At 34.6% G+C, this 19,311-nt stretch overlaps 2 protein-coding genes across 6 annotated transcripts in view; one reads left to right on the top strand and one right to left on the bottom strand.

Annotated features, from left to right (window-relative positions):
* The window catches only part of LOC128294102 (uncharacterized), a 30,902-nt gene extending 13,591 nt beyond the window's left edge, over positions 1-17,311 (bottom strand). For 3 of the 4 annotated variants that reach the window (XR_008284360.1, XR_008284359.1, XM_053030027.1), the window contains exon 1: positions 17,007-17,311. Coding sequence is in view for 1 of the 4 variants with exons in the window: in XM_053030027.1 (XP_052885987.1) it covers positions 17,007-17,015 (9 nt within the window). In the remaining 3 variants the exon portion in view is untranslated. Of the gene's footprint in view, positions 1-13,266; positions 13,661-17,006 lie in introns of those variants that run through there. The other variant, XR_008284361.1, reaches the window with a different exon arrangement.
* LOC108486609 (uncharacterized) lies at positions 8,628-11,158 on the top strand. 2 transcript variants are annotated; one of them, XM_017790743.2, is made up of 5 exons: positions 8,628-8,880; positions 8,975-9,587; positions 9,698-10,104; positions 10,382-10,480; positions 10,580-11,158. In XM_017790743.2, the coding sequence occupies exons 1-5, from the start codon at positions 8,750-8,752 to the stop codon at positions 10,788-10,790; spliced, it is 1,461 nt and encodes a 486-aa protein (XP_017646232.1). In that variant the 5' UTR covers positions 8,628-8,749; the 3' UTR covers positions 10,791-11,158. The 2 variants fall into 2 exon arrangements, with proteins under 2 accessions (XP_017646232.1, XP_017646233.1); XM_017790744.2 differs by lacking the exon at positions 10,382-10,480 and having other exon boundaries at positions 8,629-8,880.
* Positions 17,312-19,311: the final 2,000 nt, after the last annotated feature.

The raw sequence follows: 19,311 nt of genomic DNA, 5'->3' as shown, positions 1-19,311 counted from the left end.
TAATAGATCCTTATAGATTTACCTATCACATTTCAAAAGTGTCACACATAAGTCCTATCGACTAATTTCACATGCAATTTACTAAATCGAAGTTTAAAACCTTCACACATTCATAATCACATATTTTAGACAATAGATATCATATTCAAATAATTTGGTGACTCGGTTTAGCGGTCCCGAAATCACTTTCCGACTAGGGTCACTTTTGTGACTCAAAAATATTTTTTAGCCAATCTTTGAAATCAATATTTGCATCTAAAATAGACCAAAAAATATTTAACTTGTCCCAAGTTTCCTTTGCTGTAGAGCATTCTCAAAACAAGTGCTCCCTCATTTTCGCTTCAATTTAACATCTTCAGCAAGTAGCAAAACCCATCATTCTTTAATAGTGAAGATTACTAAATGTAGGCAAATAGTTACACGAAAATCTTCAAATTGTAATTTTAATTTTAGGGGGTAGATTTAAATTCCACAATTTCTTCTAAAATTGTTTGTAATTAGTATATACTTCATTCGAACCGTTATGTAAAAGAAATTTGTGTCCACTAAGGACTGAATACTCCCCGGTCGGCCTATAACGCTAGATGATATAGTCATTGTGTAAAAACAAAGGCAAAGGAATACATAAAATCCTCTCTACATCCTTCTCCGAAAAGGTATTATAAACCAACTCAACATTCCATTTCCTTGAATTGGCATCAATCAAATTTGCAACTCTTAAAAGTATCAAGTTAACATTCATATTCTAAATTTTGAACACATCATTTCTAGGAACCCAAGCGTCTCCCCATATAGAACCTTGCCGTCCATCACCAATCCTCCAGCCCTAGCCTTTCAAAAGGATTCCCTTCGTAACCCATAAACTCTGCCAGGTAAAGGAAGGTAAATTTCCTAACTTGGAATTTAAGAAATAGAAATCACTATAATATTTGGCTTTCAAAGTATGCACTAGTAAAGAATTAGGATTTCGTAAAAAAAAAAAAAAACAACCCTGTTTGGCCAATAACGCTATATTCAAAAGATTCAAATTACAAAAACCCATACCACCCTATTCCTTAAGCGCACATAAAGACTTCCAATCACACTAGTGCATACCTCACTTTCCATGACTTTTTTTTCCACCAAAAGGAACCCTTTATGTTTTCCAACTCCATACATAAAGGTTTTGGCAAGAGAAAACAAGCCATCGTATAGGTGGGAATTGCTTGCAAAACAACCTTGATAGAAACCTCTCTTCTTCTTTGTGAAATATGCCTTATACTCTAGCTGTTTATCTTTTGCTTCAGTCTACCTTTTAGACTTTGAAAGCCAGTTTTTTTTTTCCGACCCACTATATTTGGAAGTCTTAAATATTTATCTGGGTTAGTCGAACAACGAACATTAAGAACCTGAAAAGCCAAGTTCTTATCTTGATCATTCACATTTGAACTGAAAAAAGCCGTGGACTTTTCAAAGTTAACACATTACCCCGAGCAAGACTCATATTCACTTAGGATTTCCTTTAACACATTAATCCCCCGATTCGAAACCTCACCAAACAATTTACAGTCATCTGCGAACATGAGGTGGGTGATTAGGGGAGAAGATCTACATACCTTAGCACCACAAATTTTCCTTTCCTGACTTGCCAACCTCATTAACGTAGATAGCCCTTCTTCAAAAAATAAAAATAAATAAGGGTTTAATGGATCTTCTTGTCACAAACCCCTCAATGACTTGAAACTTGATCCTTGCTCTCCATTAAGTAAAATAGAATATTGAATAGAATTAATACATCGGAGAATAAAATCAATAAACTGATCTGCAAAACCCTTTTTTGACATCATACTTTTGAATAAAGGCCACTCCAGTCTATCATAGGCCTTATTCATATCGAGTTTTAAAGCCATAAATCCTTTTCGCCCAAGTCTTTTATTCTTAAACGAATAAAGTACCTCATATGCCAGCAACATATTGTTAGTGATGAGTCTTCCAAGTACGAATGCACTCTGAGAGTCATCTATACAATCATCCAGAACCTTTTGTAAATGATTGGCAATAGTCTTGGTAATAATCTTATAGATTACTGTACATAGGCTAATAGGGCGAAAATTTTTCAAATTAATAGGATTAGCAGTTTTTGGAATCAACACCAACTAAGTTTTGTTAATTTCTTCCATAGATTTATCATGATTCAGAATATCCAAATAAAAACCACTAGTATCCTTACCAATAATGTGCCAGTACTTTTGGTAAAATACTGCTGGAAAGCCATCACAACCTGAAGCTTTTGTAGGCCCCATCCCTTTCAGTGCCTCAACAATTTCTTCCTCTGGGTAAGTGGCCATCAAACTTTGATTCATACTGTCTGAAATACATGAATGAACCTTTGAGAGTATCTACTCCAAGTTTCCAATTCCTCTAGAGGAAAATAGGTCTAAAAAATATTCACGAGCGATATTCTCCACCTCCCTACCATCCATAGCAAGAGAGCCATTGGTTTTCTGTAAACCTCGAACCCGATTAATACGCCGTCTTTGAGAAGCATACTTATGGAAGAACGAAGTATTCTTATCCCCCATTTTCAACCAATTTGCTATTGCTCATTGCTCCCAATATCTTTTCTCCTTATCCATCTCCATATTCAAGTGTAATTTGACCTCGACAAGTTCAGCCAAATTCTCTTCCAATCTCTCTTCACAATTTAACTCTTCTAATCTCCTTGTCAGTCGTTTCGCTTCACACCCTCTTTTATACTTAATCTTCCCTGCCCAATATTTCAACCCATTAGCACGAGTTGACATGTGATTTAGAAAGGAACCAGAACTTCCTTTCCATAACTTCCTAATCTCTTCCTTATATGACTCCTCTAAAATCCACCAAGCTTCAAAACGAAACCTAACAGGTCTTCTTCCTATCCCTTTATCCACTGTCTCGATGAGCAAAGGACAATAGCCCGAGAAAGAATTCGAAAGATGCTCCAAAGAGTAAGTTGGGAAGTTTAAAGTCAAGCATCCGTAGCCACCCCTCTCTCGATTCTTTCTCTAATATTCTGTTCCGTTATTCGACCCCTTTCCCACGTAAACCATGACCCAGAGAAACCTATATCCTCTAATTGACATTCCTCCAACGTTCTATGAAAAGCCTCCATCTGTGCCTTACCCCTTAGCAATCCTTCCTTTTTTCGTGTACAAAGAGAATATCGTTGAAGTCCCCACCAACTAGCCATGATAGCGAATTATTTCTCCCTAGTCGTCGAAGTAAATCCCATGTCTCCGATTTATTCCTAACATTCAGATCCCCATAAAAACTTGTGAAACACCACCGAGTATTTATTTCATCTTCTTAAATTTCAACATCAATATGATTTTTTGAGAGACTCCTCAAAGTGACTAAGTTACTCTATTCCATCCAATACTTAAACCCCCTCGTGAACCTTCAGCAGGAACATCAACACCATTAAAAAAACCACACCGTCTCCTAACAATCTCCATTTTATTAGCACTCAATTTAGTCCCCATAAAGAAGACAATTTGGGGATGATAATCTTCAGCATATACTGAAACCTTCTTACTGCTTGCAGACTCCCCAATCCACGAACATTTCAGTAAAAGATTTTCATTTCTTCTGGTCGGCTTGCCCAATGGCAGCCGCTGATATCTATTGAATATGAGCTAAATACCCACCAGCAATCTTCAATGAATCCTAAATAGTAGAAATATTAGAGATTAAAAAATCAAACCTTTTTCTTTTTTTACCTACCCCATTGATGATTAGCTCATCTTCTAACTCACAATCCATATTTGACAGCTCCAATCTATTTGTATGGCCAAATCCTCTTGGATCTTTCCTTAAGTCAACACCATTCAGAGAAGGCCCCACCAATTGACTTTTCCCATTCCCCAAATCTTTTTCCTTGAGATTTTAAATTGACCCCACTCTTAGTTGGGCCCACACAAATCCATTTCCTTGGAACCCCTTTCGTGTAACATCCCAAAATAGGGCCTAGTTGGAATAGTGATTTCGGGACCACAAATATGACATCAAAATATTTATTTTATGATTATTATGAGGCCTAGAATATGAGCATATGCATGTGTTAAAGTTTCATGAAGAAATTCTTTGAGTAAGGTGTCCAACTGGAAATTAGGGACTAAATTGAATAAATTGCAAAACTTGGATTCTAGAAGCAATTTAATGAAATTGATTTAGATTATAAATTAGAAGGTCTTGGAGAGAAATTTTCCCAATTTCTAAGTTTTTGGACAAAAATGAGCTTGCATGGATGAAATTTTAAAGAAAGGGCTTAAGGGCATTTTGGTCATTTGGCATTTTAATGAAATAAAATAGGAAAAATGAAACAAAAATCAGCCATTTTCTCCCTTGTACCAGCTGAAACTCTCAGCTAGGGTTTTCAAGCTTTTCAAGCTCAATAGTAAGCGCTCCCAAGCTCAATTTTTAATGTTCTTTGTATTTTTGAAATTTCGGTAGCTTGCTCTCACCATTTCTACCCATATTTCATGCTAGGGTTCATGTTTAAAAATTTACCCATGCATGAGTTACTTGTATTTTGATGGATTATGGAGGAATATGAAACTTGGATGTGTGTTAAACATCTTTTCCTAGTTGTTCATGAAAAACCCCAAAAGGGACCTTTTTGCAAAAGTTGTAAAATGTGTGGTAGAAATGTGAAAATAATGGAAAACGTGAGCTACTATAAGAGGGAAAAGTGTTCGGCTAGGCTTGGGTAAGGTAGAAATTGCATGTGTTTCATTATACGAGCCTAGGGACTCAATCGTAAAAATGTAAAAGGTTAGGGGCAAAACGGTCATTTGGACTAGGGGTGAAATTTAGACTTGAAATGTATAATGTGGAGTGTTAATTATTTAATTTTGTTGTAATAGATCCCCGAGGAACAAATTTCGGAGGTCAATCGAGGAAAACGAAAGGTTTCGGAATAACCGAAACACAGCACCAAAATGAATACCAGGTAAGTTCGGATAACTTAAAGTAAACTCCTAATATGCCTAACTATATGATTTGTGAATGAATGACGATTGCATTTATTGATGGCATAAGATTTCATGAAATGCATTCTTAATAATGATGTGTTGAAAAATTTGTCCCGGTTGAGGTTAAAAAGGGAATTCGATGGATAAACTATGTTTTACATGTGTAATGAGACCCTGCATGTGTCGCAGAAAGAATTTAGCCCAGACGGGTAATCTGCTGATCTCAATTATGAAAAGGATCTAGCCTAGACGGGTGTTTTTGGATGATTAGCCTCCCGAAGAATACATGTGCATTATGGATTTAGCCCGGACGGGTAATCCGATCGGGTTCTGAATTTAGCCTGGACTGGTAATTCAGATTTGAGCTCATTAAAGGTGTTTTTCACAATAAGGGATTTAGCCTGGACTGGTAATCCCGACATCACCTTATGAGTTTACGATATGGGGGACTTAGCCTGGACTAGTAATCCTACCATAAGATGTGAGGTTCGCGGAAGTGCACACCTGAAATGATCATCCTTATGAATTGACGGTTAATGGATATTCTATCAAGATTTTCTAGACATTCAACGGGATTAACATGAAATACATGTACAAAATGAAATGTTGAATGATGAGCTCATCTAAGATAAATTACATGGTGTTTTGTTATGTGACTAACTCATTGGTTGAGTGCATGTGATAGAGAACCATTTCATACTTGTTGGTTTCCTTATCTATTATGGATGTATGGTAATTACTTGGTAAGTTTACTTTATGGTTATTCGAGCTTACTAAGCATGTAAATGCTTGCTCCTCTCTTTTCCCTGCTTTTTAGAGCTTAAGGACTCGTAATTGGAAGACGGTTGGAGAGCCAGCACACTATCAAATAGACCAGCTGTGGTATAAAGACATTTCTATTTTGTTCAATGGCTTATATAGAACCTTTGGGTATTTTGTTATATATGTCATTTGATTTGCCAAATGTAGGCATGTAAAGATATACCTATCTTTTTGTCTATGGCCATGGCAATTGGCTTATTTTGAAGTAGGCTATAACCTACAATTCTATGCATGTTTATATTCATATGTGATGGTTTGTTTATAATTGGCAATGAGTCATAAGAACGAGCCAATTTTGAATGTGTTATAGTGACATGGAAAACCATAAATTCAAGATGGGAAAATAATCTAGCATGTATGAAACCAATGATATGAGGTTTCCATGCAATAAGTTTTTCTAAGATCATTTATAAGAGTATAATCATGTTTTGCTTTGTATTTGGTAACCATTATGTATAAGTGGTGAAAAGGGTGACCAAAGGCTCAGAAAATAGCCTATTAGGGTCCACATGGTTAGACACACGGGTGTGTGTCTAGGCCGTGTGTGACACATGGCTCACTTCCATAGGTGTGTGTTATGGCCGTGTGTCCCCTACACTTAAAATTTTAAGTCAGTGTTGTACACGGGCAGGCCACACGGGCGTGTGCCATGGCCGTGTTTTAAAGTCAGTGTTGCACACGGACTAAGGGCATGGGCGTGTCCCAAGCCACACGGGTGTGTGTGACCACATGGTCTATGCCCACACGGGTATGTGGAGCCTTAAAGCATAAATTTTCCAAGTTTTTCTTAAGTTCTCGGTTTAGTCTCGAACCGTTTCTAATGTATATTTTGGGCCTCGTGTTCAAGGGACATAATGCATGAGAACGAGAAGTTTCAAGTTAAAAGAAATTTATGGTCCGGTTTTATATGCATATGCTTGAGTTAAGTCCGGTAGCACCTCGACCCTGTCTCAGCGTCGGATACGGGCGAGGGGTGTTACACTTTAAGCCCTACTACCGCTCCAATACCAGACTGGCCCACTCCATCCTTCTTTCCAGACATTGGACGAGCAACCCTATCTTCGTAAAAATTGGCAGAATCCCCATTACTGCGTTTTACCTAGATTCCTTCTTTTCCATTAATGTTGACCAAAGCATTAAACCTAGATATGACTACCATATTCCCCTGATTGGTGGCTTCAGTCCCTTGAAAACCACTAAAATTTTGCCTCTTTTTCTGCTCAACAAGAAACCACGGCCATAAAGATTTGTCTTACTAGCAACACCGTCTTCCATGATCAAGGTATCCGTTATATGGGTTTAACTAGCAATTGCAATTGCGCTATCATCTATACTCGGAACAATTTTCTTTATTTTGCAAAGTTCTTTGACATGTCCGTAACATCCACATGAGAAACAAACCGTAGGCGGATATTCATATTCAATTCTCTGAATAGTTCCATTAATCAGTACCTATAAGACCAAAGGCTTGTCCAGATTGACATAGATCGCCATAGGTGCAAATATGCCCTTTGCTTTGTTACTATTATTGAAATCTAGTTTTGCAACCTTACCAACCATCCCTCCAATCTCCTACAAAAGTTTCCTCTTGTACATGTGACCCAGAAGCCCCGGAAGATGGATCAACGACATTACAACACAAGGGAAAGGCTTTACATGATCAAAATTAATAGACTATGGCTGAACCATTAAGTAATGTCCAAAAATGATCTCGGGTCCTTGAGAAAGAACTTTCTCAAAATCGTCGGAATTCTGGAACTTAGCTAAAATATACCCATTCTCTATGTCCATTAGATGAAATGGTTTAGATAGGTTACAAAGAGAATACTCTTTATTTTGGAGTGTGGTATACCCAATGTTTCAGTCTAACATCTTAATCATCACCGTATTAGTCATATCATTGACTAATAACAGATTCACTCAATCAGAGATTTCAATAGAAGGAATGCCATTAACAAAAGATTTTGTAATATCCTCTTGGAAAAACCAAAGTCATCTTCTTGATCCAAATCTATTCTAAATGAACGCTCCTCGAATTACATTGGTTACCAAACAATCTTTCCTTCTAAGAAGTTTTTGGATCCGAATCCAAATCAGCCGTCACTTTCCAATACCATCGAAGGATCTTTCCAAGCTTCAGTGTAAACAATTCTTAATTTTTTTTAAATTAGGATAATTATCAAAGAGTTGATTTTGATGTCTATTATTATTAAGAGAATAAGTCATATAAGGATTATTCTAAAAAGTGTAGTTTTTAGGCACCAATAAAATTTCGTCACATCATTAAAATTTAAATAAACAAATTATTATTATATACTCATTCATATTCAACTTACTATCCAACTCTATTTTTTAAAACATAAGTAATTAAAATAAAAATGAAATAAAATAAAAACTTTAAAATTTACCCAATTTTTATTTCGATGATTGAATGCAATATATTTTTCCTTTTAAAAATGTATAATATAAAACGGAAAACAATTTAAAATGGAAAAAAAAAAATCCACGGTGTGGAAATTAAATTTAAAAAATTGATTGCAAAAAATAAAAAATATTAACTTTTGAACAAGAAAAAACAAAATGATTAAAATTGTAAAAGAAAAAATATTTGTTTATAATTTAAAATTAATTATTTTAAATAATTTAATCAAATTTAAATTAAATTAAAAATATAAAAATATAAAAATATAAAAATATATAATAATATTTTGTTATCTTTAAATTTAGATGACATGATAAAATTTTATTAATACTTAAAACTTATTCTTTTAGAATCATCCCAATATAATTTATTTTCATAATTTATTACCTATTATTAAAGGTTTATTGGTTGAAACATACGGGGTTAAAATCTTCCGGCCCAAACCCTCCAATCATATCCAATAAAACATGAGCCCCCCTCCCCCCTTCCCTTTCGTATCGTCTCGTTGTCTTCCATGGTGTCTCAGAAACTAACAGAGTATGAACGTAAAAGGCTTGAAAATATCAAGAGAAATGCTGAAATGGTGGCCGCACTCAATATCCGCTCAAAAGCAGCTATTCTCTCTGCCGCTACCAAACGCCAAAAGTAACGAAATCCATCTTTGTTTTTCACCCATTTTTGTTACAAAGAAAATAACGTAAAGATTGTCTTATTTTTAAATTTTTATGATTGCTTGCAGAACAAAACAAGTGAAGAAACCCAAAATGGTGAACCCGATCGTAACTCGACGGTCACCGAGAACAAGAGTTAAGCCACCGGATTCAAAGGGTTTGTCCGATAAGTTCCTAAAACCTATTAGTATGATAGATGCTTTCATAGGATATGAAAAAGAATCTAACCAAGTGCTGGTTGATACAATTTTGAGTATTGCTGAGGAAACTCAAGCTGGATTTCCAGAAAATGAAGAGTTTAATGGTGCTAAAGACGTTAAAGATGGGAACTTTAGTGGTTTTAGTGAGAAAGGCACTTTGGATTCTTGCAAAAGTGAGGCTTTTGAATCACTAGTTAAAGAAGAGTTTGATGAGCATTTGGATAATAAGAAGAGTGATCCCTGGCTGAAATCAATGGATTTGAAACCAGAGAATGTAGCATGGCCAATGCCCCGAAGGATCATGGAGGTTAAGTTTTTCCCTTGTACTGGTATTCGTATGATTGCAGTGGGGAACAAAATTGGGAATATAGCATTTTTGAATATGGATTCTGAGGATGAAATTGATGATGGAATATATATTTATGGCCCGCATACTGGTGCTATTTCTGGGATTTCGGTTCAAAGATATTCAATGTCAAAGGTATTTTGGGGTTCCAACCAAGATTTTATTTTTAGTTTGTGATTTCAGGCTAACAAATTGCTAAAGGGAATGCATATATAAGATGTTTTTCTTGTTGCATTGGGATGCAGATTTATAGCAGCGGCCATGATGGCTTTATTCGATTAATGGATGCTGAGAAGGAAGTATTTGATGTGGTGCATTATTGTGATAAAACTATACATTGCCTCTCTCAACAGCCAAATGATTTGTGGAGCTTATATTTCTCGGAGGGTCGTGGAGTGTTGATTGAATGGGATGTTCGGACTGGGAAATCCAGCGGAAACTGGATGCTTCATGAAGATACTATCAACACCATAAGCTTCAATCCACAAAACCCCAACATTATGGCAACCAGTTCAACAGATGGAACTGCTTGCATTTGGGATTTAAGGAGCACGAGGTCTCAGAAACCGAAAACCATGAAGACTGTGAGCCATGGTAGGGCTGTTAACTCTGCTTACTTCTCACCCTCTGGAACCTCTCTTGCAACAACAAGGTATTAACTTCTCTTTCTTAAACCAATTTTTTAATTTTGTTGTTGTTGTTGTTGCAGTACAAACTGTATTGTATGTCATATTATGATTGACTTGAATGGATGTACTTTATGTTGAGATACATAGCTTCTATTATTTTGAGGATGTCTTTAGCATTAGGTGGTTCCTAAGATGTTACCTTGTTTACTAACTGTATCCTCCTTTTGGCATGTTTATGTAGATAGATGCTTTTCTAACATTTGTTCAATTGGTTCTAATATTTTTTCTCATTTAACATAGTTTGGACAACAATGTTGGTATAACAAGTGGATTCAATTATGAAGACACTTCTATGATATACCATGATAATTCAACAGGAACTTTGAATCTTAGTTTCCGGTAGGCTTTTTGCCTGTCTTTCGTGTTCTTCTCAAAGTAATCTACTTGCTTGATGTTCTGTTGTGTATGGTTGAGTGTTTTTCATTTTGGTATAAGCAGAGGTATATGGGGGTGGGATGATTCATGCATATTCATTGGCAACATGAGAAAAGGTATTGATGTAATCTCTCCAGTACAAAGAACAAGTGTAATGACATTACAGAGTCCACAATTGCCTGCAATTCCCTGGAGATTTGATGCACATCCATATGAAGTTGGGATGTTAGCAGCAGCCACCAATGGGAGTGGAGTTTGCCTGTGGACACCATGATAGAAAAATCTGTGCTTTGCAATTTCTACCCAGTGTTTTTGTCTCAACTTGTTAGCCGACTTTATCATAATATATATGATTTTCTTTTGGGTTTGCGGAGGGGAATGACGACAGCGGGGTTTGAACCCTGATTTTTGGATGCCAACAAGGAACTTAACTACTCTTATGTTGTTGGCAATATATCTGATTCTTGTATCTTTTTTGTTATCGACAACAGTATGCTAGATTTTGTGAAGGGGACCAAAAAGCAAAGTTAAGCATAGGATTTGGAATGCATTTCTTAATTCCTAATTAGTTTAGGCTTTAGAAATATATTGGAATTTCAACCATTATCATGAATGAAAAATATACTTAGATGGTAATAACAAGTTTTGAATATTTTTTTTTTGGTAGAAAGAAAATAGAGTCAATTACACTTAACTAGAAACAACATTAGAAATAGATAGTAGAGAAGAAATATCTAATCGAATTTGATCAACAACTCTAGTAGGAGCAATATTAAACACACGAGGCCCAAACGAAAACTCTTGCATTTGACCAGTCAGGATATGGGGGGAAAAGTTCGCTTCTCTTGAGATTTGCTTAATGATCATTTGTCAATTATGTTTGTATAATTCTTGGATACGTAATACTAAATCTCTATTCTCATATTCTTTAAAATCCCCATGAATACCTTTAATTGTCTGAGCGTAGCTAGTCTTAAAAATAATTTTCTTCCAGTTAAAGTCCCATGCAAGGTGAAGGCTATCATAAATAACTCAAAGTTCAGCTTTTTCAATACTGCATCTTCCAATATTTTGTTATGCGCCTTGGCGTGAGATCTAGTCACAGGTCTAGACGAGAAAGAATTATGGTTACTCAAAAGGCAGATTCATTCTTGACTGAACCCCCTCACAAAATAACGTTTGTTTTTTTATAGAATAATTGCTTATCTCTTTATTTCATATTGACAGCCTTTTATAGACTATTAATAACAAAGAAAAGAGTCCTAGAGTTTATGAAGGAAATAAAAACATAATATAATAGAGAAAATAAGTAAAACTAAAACTCTTAATAAAACCTGATATAATAAATAAATAAAACTAAAATTCCTATTGCAATAAAAACGTCCATATCATTACTCCCTTCTCGGAGTTGAGCTTGTCCTTAAGCTCAAATTCAGAATAAACTTTAGAACTTACCCAAAATCATCTATCTCATCATTATCTTGCGTGCCTCCAACATCTGGTACTTTTATCCAAAATAACCTTTTACATTTGTGTGCCATGGAATAAGACTCGTTACAATTATAACATAGCCCCTTAGCCCTTCTTTCCGCCATTTCTGTCTGTGTCAATCTCTTAATAAATGTTGCAGAAGAACCTATTTTGCCGTTGTTCCCTATTGGTTCTGTTGTTTGTCCCCCTCCCTTTGCAATGCTTTTAGTTGTTGGAATGATTGAATTGCTGCCAGTGTTTTGGGAAGTTGGCCAGTTTAGGATGGCTCGAGATGACAATTTGGAAAAGACATTTTGTTTACGTTCCAATGTTTGAGCCATATTCATTGCAACTCCAAGGTTTTCCTATTGTTGCATCTCAATATCAATACTAAGTTCCTTTACCAACTGACAGTAAAAAGGTTTACTTGTTGTCAAGTTTTAAGATCAGCAGACCTAGCCAATAGTGATTGAAATTGGCATTGATATTCCTCTACAGTTCCAGTTTGTTTCAAGTTGGCAAGTTCCCCTAAGGGGTTATTACTCATAGGCGGCCCAAACCTTACATGACAACACTCTTTGAAGCGCCCTTAATCAAGATTTGTCTCCTCTTCTTCCATTTGATCAAACCAAAATTGTGCCTCTCCTAAGAGATGGAATGAAGCTAAGCCTACTTTGTCTTCTTCGTTAGTTCGTTGATTGCCAAAACAAAATTCGCATCTTTTTAGCCACCCTAAAAGATCTTCAACACCATCATAAGTGGAAAATTCCATCTTAGAGTATCGTGGCATCATGCACCCATTGTGTTGCGCGTCTGAGTTCCTTTTCCTGCATTCGTTGCTGCCCTGTTCTTCATTATTTTTTTTTTGAATCCCTTTTCATGATCTTTTGGATTGAAAGAGATAATATCTCCACTTGTTCCTCTAATGCTTGTTGCCTTGTAGCCATTTGTTCCATGAAAGCCTTCAGCTTGGTTATCAAAGTCTTTTTGTCACCCATGACAGCTGGCTCAGATACCAAGTTGTTATGTATCTTGGCGTAGGATCTAGTCACAAGTCTAGACGAGAAAGAATTCTTGCTTCGACCTATGGTTACTCAAAAGGCAGATTCGTCTTTGACTGAACCCCTTCTCAAAATAACGTTTTTTTATAGAATAATTGATTATCTCTTTATTTCATATTGACAGCATTTTATAGACTGTTAATAACAAAGAAAAGAGTCCTAATAGAATTTCTAACCTAGATTTATGAAGGAAATTAAAATGTAATATAATAGAGAAAATAAGTAAAACTAAAACTCTTAATAAAACCTGATATAATAAATACAACTAAAATTCCTATTGCAGTAAAAGCGTCCATATCATATTTGTCCCAATTCCCCAAAGCCACCTACCATTGACATTTATTTTGATAGATCTAGTGTGTGGTGGGATCCACATACAATTTCCACTTTGATTACTCTTAGAACCACTTGGTCTTCTAGGCTTCAGCTTAATATAGTTCCTCTAAACCCACGCAAATTGTATAACATTGGTAGCATTAGAAGGGGTCACTTAGAAAATCCTAAGATTTCTTTGTTTCCAAAGTTTTCAGCAGATAATACCAAAGAGCGATTGCCACATCACATCCTCATATTCTAGGCCAAAATCATTCTTCAAATTTGCCAAAATCTAATCCTGCAAGGAGTAAGAAAAAAAATTGAAAAGAGAGGATAGGGGGATAATACTATTCCAAACCTTTCGTGCTAGGCAGCAGTCTCTTAAGATGTGAATACAAGATTCCTCAACTTCCCCACAAATCACACAAGAAGGATCCATCGAAACTCCTCGTTTGCAGCATTCCATGTTAGTTAATAGTCGTTCCTTGAGAACCAACCAAAGGAACTGACGAACCCACTAAGGAGCATCCAAGGTCCAAATAAGCTTCCATTTGTTGTCTAAAGGGTTAATAGAGTTTTTCAATAGCACACTATAAGCATATTTGATTGTATAAATATCATTTGGAAACCATTTTGATATAAGTGCATCCTGACCAACCAAAGAGTTCGGGGCTGGGATTCCAGCAATATAAGAAATAATATCACTGTCCAAAAAACAATGTAAGTAATCCTAATTCCAATTTCCATCTGTAGAAACGACCTCATTCATAGTGATAGAAGCATCAACAAGAGATGGAAAGGGACAATAATTAAGAAGAGGATCCGCTAACTAATTATCAGTCCAAAATTTCACAAGGTTCCCATCCCCAACAAACTAGAGTAGACTTTGGCGTAGCAAAAACCAAATTTTTTAAAGCGATTTCCATACGAACAAGCAATTACTGCGGTAAATATAAACATGGATTACCTCAGTAATCTTATACTTTGCTCGGACGACTCTAACCTATAGCGTTTCCTTATTTGTAAGTAGGTTGAATCCCAACTTAAGCAAAATAGAATCGTTCTGTTCTCTAAGACGTCATAATCCAAGACCCCCATTTGACAAGGGTTGGCAACAATCTTCCCAACTTACCAAGGCCATCTTGTTTCTAGAATTAGACCTCTCCCAGATAAAACCCCTATCTATCTTAATATCTACGCAAATACCATAAGTGATCTTTACAGTTTGCATAAAATAATATGGAATTGACTATAGATAGCCTGTGTTAAAGTGACCCGTCCATCCATTGAGAGCATATTGGCATTCCAACTATCCAACTTTCATCTAACCTTGTTTATGATAAAGTTAAAAGTATTCTTCATGACTCGCTTGTGAAACAAAGTCATTCCTAGATAAGTTTCAAAATCATCAGATTGGCGAAATCCAAGATTTTTAAAAATAGCATTAGCATTGTTAACCTCTAAATTTTTCGAGAAGAACACCGTAGTCTTCGAGTCATTGACTCTATGACCTGAAGCAACTCCAAAAGTATTAAGGGCATCCTTAATCATATACGTTTGATCAACATTAGCTTCAACAAACAAGAAGAGGTCATCTGCAAAGAAAATATGTGAGATTGGTGGTCTATTCTTTCCCAAAATAATAGGATTCTAAATCTTTTCCCCAATATTTCTATGGATTAATTGACCTAGTCTCTCTATACAAAGAACAAAGATATAAGGAGACAGTGGACAACCTTGCCTAATGCCTTTGTTACGTACAAACTCATTAGTAAGCCTTCTGTTCTATCCAATTTGCATAGAGACCGACATGATGCATTCCATGATGACATTAATTAAAGTTAAAGGGAAACCAACGTCCAATAGAGTATCCTAAATAAAGTCCCAACGAAGACGATCATATGTTTTCTCTAGATCCACTTTGATGGCCATCAAAGACTTGTTCCCTTTTTTAATACACATTGAGTACACAATTTCTTGGGCAATTATAATATTATCTGTGATTTGCCTTTCTGGCACAAAACTAACCTCATTTTGAGTAATAAGGGAAGGTAGGATAAGCTTGAAATGGTTCGTAATTATTTTAGTAACAATCTTGTAAAGAACATTACAGAGGCTTATAGGACGATATTGTGAAAGAGATTTAGAGTTCATAATATTAGGAATGAGGATCAAAAGCGTCTTTTTAAGAGAACAATTAAGAGATTGCCCAGAGAAAAAACCATGAACACACGAGCATATATCCAAACCAATTGTATCCAATTGATTCTAAAAAAAAAAAAACATGAAGACCATCTGGACCCTGGGTTTTCAAAGGACCTATACTAAATATCGTATTTCGAACTTCCTCATCAGTAATGCTCAAAGATAAACCATCCAAAACTATAGAGTTAAGTTTCGAAAAATAGCTATGTAAGGGGAAGAGGATACAAGGAGAATCATCCAATGAATAGAAAGGAGAAAAAATGAAACGCCTCAGCCTAGAGAGTCTCATTATCATAACACCAATTATCTCTAATTTTTAAAGCAGAAATTTTATTGAAATTTCGCCTTATAAGAGCCTTGTCATGGAATAACTTCGTATAACGATCCCCAAATTGAATCCAATCCAATCTTGACTTTTTCCTCTAAAATAATTTTTCATCATCAAGAATTTTCTCATATTCCATCCTTAAGTCAGTTTCAAGATCCAGAAGAGAGTTAGACCATCTCCAATCCAAGGCAGCCTGAACCCTTCCTAACCAATGAGCTATTGACCTTTTCTTTTGAAATATATGACTATAAAACCTTAGAATTCCATATTTTAAAACCATTAGTATGGGAAATGAGATTACCAGATAACTTCGACCAATTTCTCCAATTATCGCGGATGACTTGAGCAAAATTCAAATAAAAAATCCAAGAGGCAAGAAATCGAAAAGGTTTTGCTCAAGAGGTATGATTATGAGTACGAGGTGAGATGAGGTAGATTAAACATAGTTGCATCAGGGAAGGAACGACACTATTCATTATTCCCGATTGCTCAGTCAAGTCTATCAAAAGTTGCACCTCTTTTCTAAGTGAATTGTGGGCCTTTGAATCCAAGGTCCCTTAAACCATTATTAAGGATAAAACTCTAAAATAACCTATAACCAGAAACAATTGGTCTAGCCTTTCTCTTTTCATTCGAAGAAAACAGTGAGTTGAAATCTCCCATTGAGACCAAGGCTCTTTAACAGAACGGGCAATATGATCCAATCGGTCCCATAAGGTTTTACATTTCTGTTTATCTGGAAATCCATAAATAAATGTCACCAGAATATTCGCATATCCCATTGTCTTCCCAAAACGATAATGAACAAACTGAGGATCATTATGAATAATTTGGACCTAGATACTATTCTTCTAACAAATCTAAAAACCCCCGGCGAAACCCCGAGTCTCAATTCTATGAGAACAATCCAAACCAATCCTGTAAATGATTTCATCAACTTTTAGACCACTAACTCTCGTTTCAAGTAAAGCAACTACATCAATCTCAAACTCCATAAAGTACTCCCTAACAATACAAGAAAACTTGGGAGACGCACACCCTTGACAATTCCAAACAAAAAGACTTGATATCATTAAATAAGTAAATAAAATAATGAGTCAAACAAACACACCTTAAACATCTGGGGTGGCCACCATGCTTGGATCTGTCGAAGTCTCCTATCCAAAATTTGAGTCTGTAATTATACTGTCAGACTCGGTTTTTTCAACCACTTTTGACATTGCATCAGCAGCTAAGTCACAAGAGGTAGCCCTAACCTTGAATTTACTTCCTTTGCCTTGAAGAATATGAGAGTCTTTCCTCAAACATTTAGTATCTCTCATTTTCAAAGTAGCTGAAACAACAATACTTACTGTAACAATGCAAACCCGACCTAATCGTTATGACCGAATTTGGAAAGCTACATTGGCCACTGAATGGCCTAGAAAAACTTTCGTAGTTTCAAACATACTTTTTAAACCATTTGTGTAGTTCGTTCAAAACTAGTAAAATCGAATGTTCAACTTTATTTTCAATCTCATATCAAAAACATTTGTCCATTATAATGGCCAAAATAAACTTTCGAAATTTTTGAAAAAATATTTAAAAGTTATTGGTTTATCAATTCAAAAAATGAAATAAAATGTTTATTTTAATTTCGAAAAACTGTGTAAATTTTAGGAATCAAATAAATAATATCTCAATTGTAAACATTCAATCATTTATTCAAAACTATTTTGAGTTTTCAATCATATTTCTAAATCACTTGTCGTTTTATTTAAAATTAAGAGAACTTGGTTATTCGTCATTATTTCGAAATAAAAACATATTACCTTCATAAATCAAATATCTTTAGAAAACTCATTTGTAAACATTAATAATTTTGAAAACTAAGTCTAATTTTATTAAAACTCATTTTTTCGAAATATAATGGAAAAATATATTATTGACAAATTTTATTTTAAAATCGAATTTCATATGAAATCTCATCAAATGCTAACTTATTTCGTTTTTAAAACTTAATGTCATGCAATCAAGTCATGTAAATCATAATAAAATCCCTAATGTAATGTCTCATGCCACAGTCCATACTCAAACTTATTACAAACTCAAAATATCAAAATAAATATTAAATTACTTTAATTTAAAAATAATTCTAAGAAACTCTTCCAAATACAGTCATCGAATCCTAACCTCGGGTTATTTGTAAAATCAGAAAGCTAAAAGGGGTGAGCTTTTAAGCTCAATGTGAGTCTTATAACAAGTTAAATAACAATAAGTTAAATAACAAGTAAACACATATTCATCATATAACATATTCGAATTTGATGTACATGATCATGATAGTGCAATTCTCGTAAAACAATTATGCAAGTTTTTATAAAGCATCCGACCCATCACCGTTACACTCCAAAAAGAGTTCCCCATAACTCGTTCATCCAAACACTCTGTAGACACTCAATTTTGCCTGGGCCCAGAAATAAGTTCAAAAAAAAATAAAAAAAAATAAAACAAAGTCCAAGTCCAGTACAAAATTACAAACATATAATTTGGCCCAATCAAAATGGCTCATTACTTGAAAAGATTTAAGGTCCATCTATAAGCTTGACTCATATGAAAATATAATCTTTAAGAATATGGAATCTTAGATATGATATGCAATCTTAGGTATGATACAATCTTAGATATGATATGCAATCTTGAAAATATGATCTTGTAATCTTGGAGATTTAATTTGTAGATATCCTTTAATCTTAACCGTTGATGTAATTGATCTGTACCGTTGGATTTAGGGAGGCTCAACTATAAATAGAGGCCTCTCCCTTCATTGTAAATCACTTGAGTTTTTGGGAAGCAATAAGAACTCTTGAGAGCATTCACTCAAATTTCTCTCCCTCTTGCGTTTTTACTCTCTGTGGTTTGTTCTTATTTTATTCTTCGTCTATCTTAGTTTTTCAACCCTTTTTTATTTTAATTTCTTCATTTTTCAAATATGTATATTTATTCCTATCTTTTATGCATTTGATTATGTATTTTATATATTATAATATTTAACCTTTTTATACAGTTTATTTTCAAATATATATTTTCTATGCATGTATATATATTATATTATCATTTCATGTATTTTGAACTATTGCATTATATTTTTATAATTTGTAAATGTTCTATTTATTCATTTTTAGTGTATGTCATTTATCTTATTTGTGCATAGTTTCATTTTTTTATATGCTATGTTTAATTATTTCTTTTATGTGCTATTTTATGATATATATTATTGTATAATTTTTGCATGTATTATATTTTTCTTTTAGTTTACTCATGTTTTTATTTGTTTATTATCTTATATTTACCCTAGTATGATTTTTTTCATTAAATGTATGTTCATGTTATTTAGTTTTGTCATAATGATATTATTTATGTTTGTATAGAAATGT

The sequence above is a fragment of the Gossypium arboreum genome, chromosome 6 (assembly GCF_025698485.1).
Source record: "Gossypium arboreum isolate Shixiya-1 chromosome 6, ASM2569848v2, whole genome shotgun sequence".
Lineage (NCBI taxonomy): Eukaryota > Viridiplantae > Streptophyta > Magnoliopsida > Malvales > Malvaceae > Gossypium > Gossypium arboreum.
The sequence above is the reverse complement of the archived record's forward strand: the minus strand, read 5'-3'. Positions and strand labels throughout refer to the sequence as shown.

Bases quoted from the DNA above. Each gene is read 5' to 3' on its own strand.
- LOC108486609 (XM_017790743.2), top strand. From the start codon at position 8,750: ATGGTGTCTCAGAAACTAACAGAGTATGAACGTAAAAGGCTTGAAAAT. The intron at 9,588-9,697 runs GTATTTTGGGGT...ATTGGGATGCAG, and splicing joins AAAGATATTCAATGTCAAAG to ATTTATAGCAGCGGCCATGA. The intron at 10,481-10,579 runs GTAGGCTTTTTG...TGGTATAAGCAG, and splicing joins ACTTTGAATCTTAGTTTCCG to AGGTATATGGGGGTGGGATG.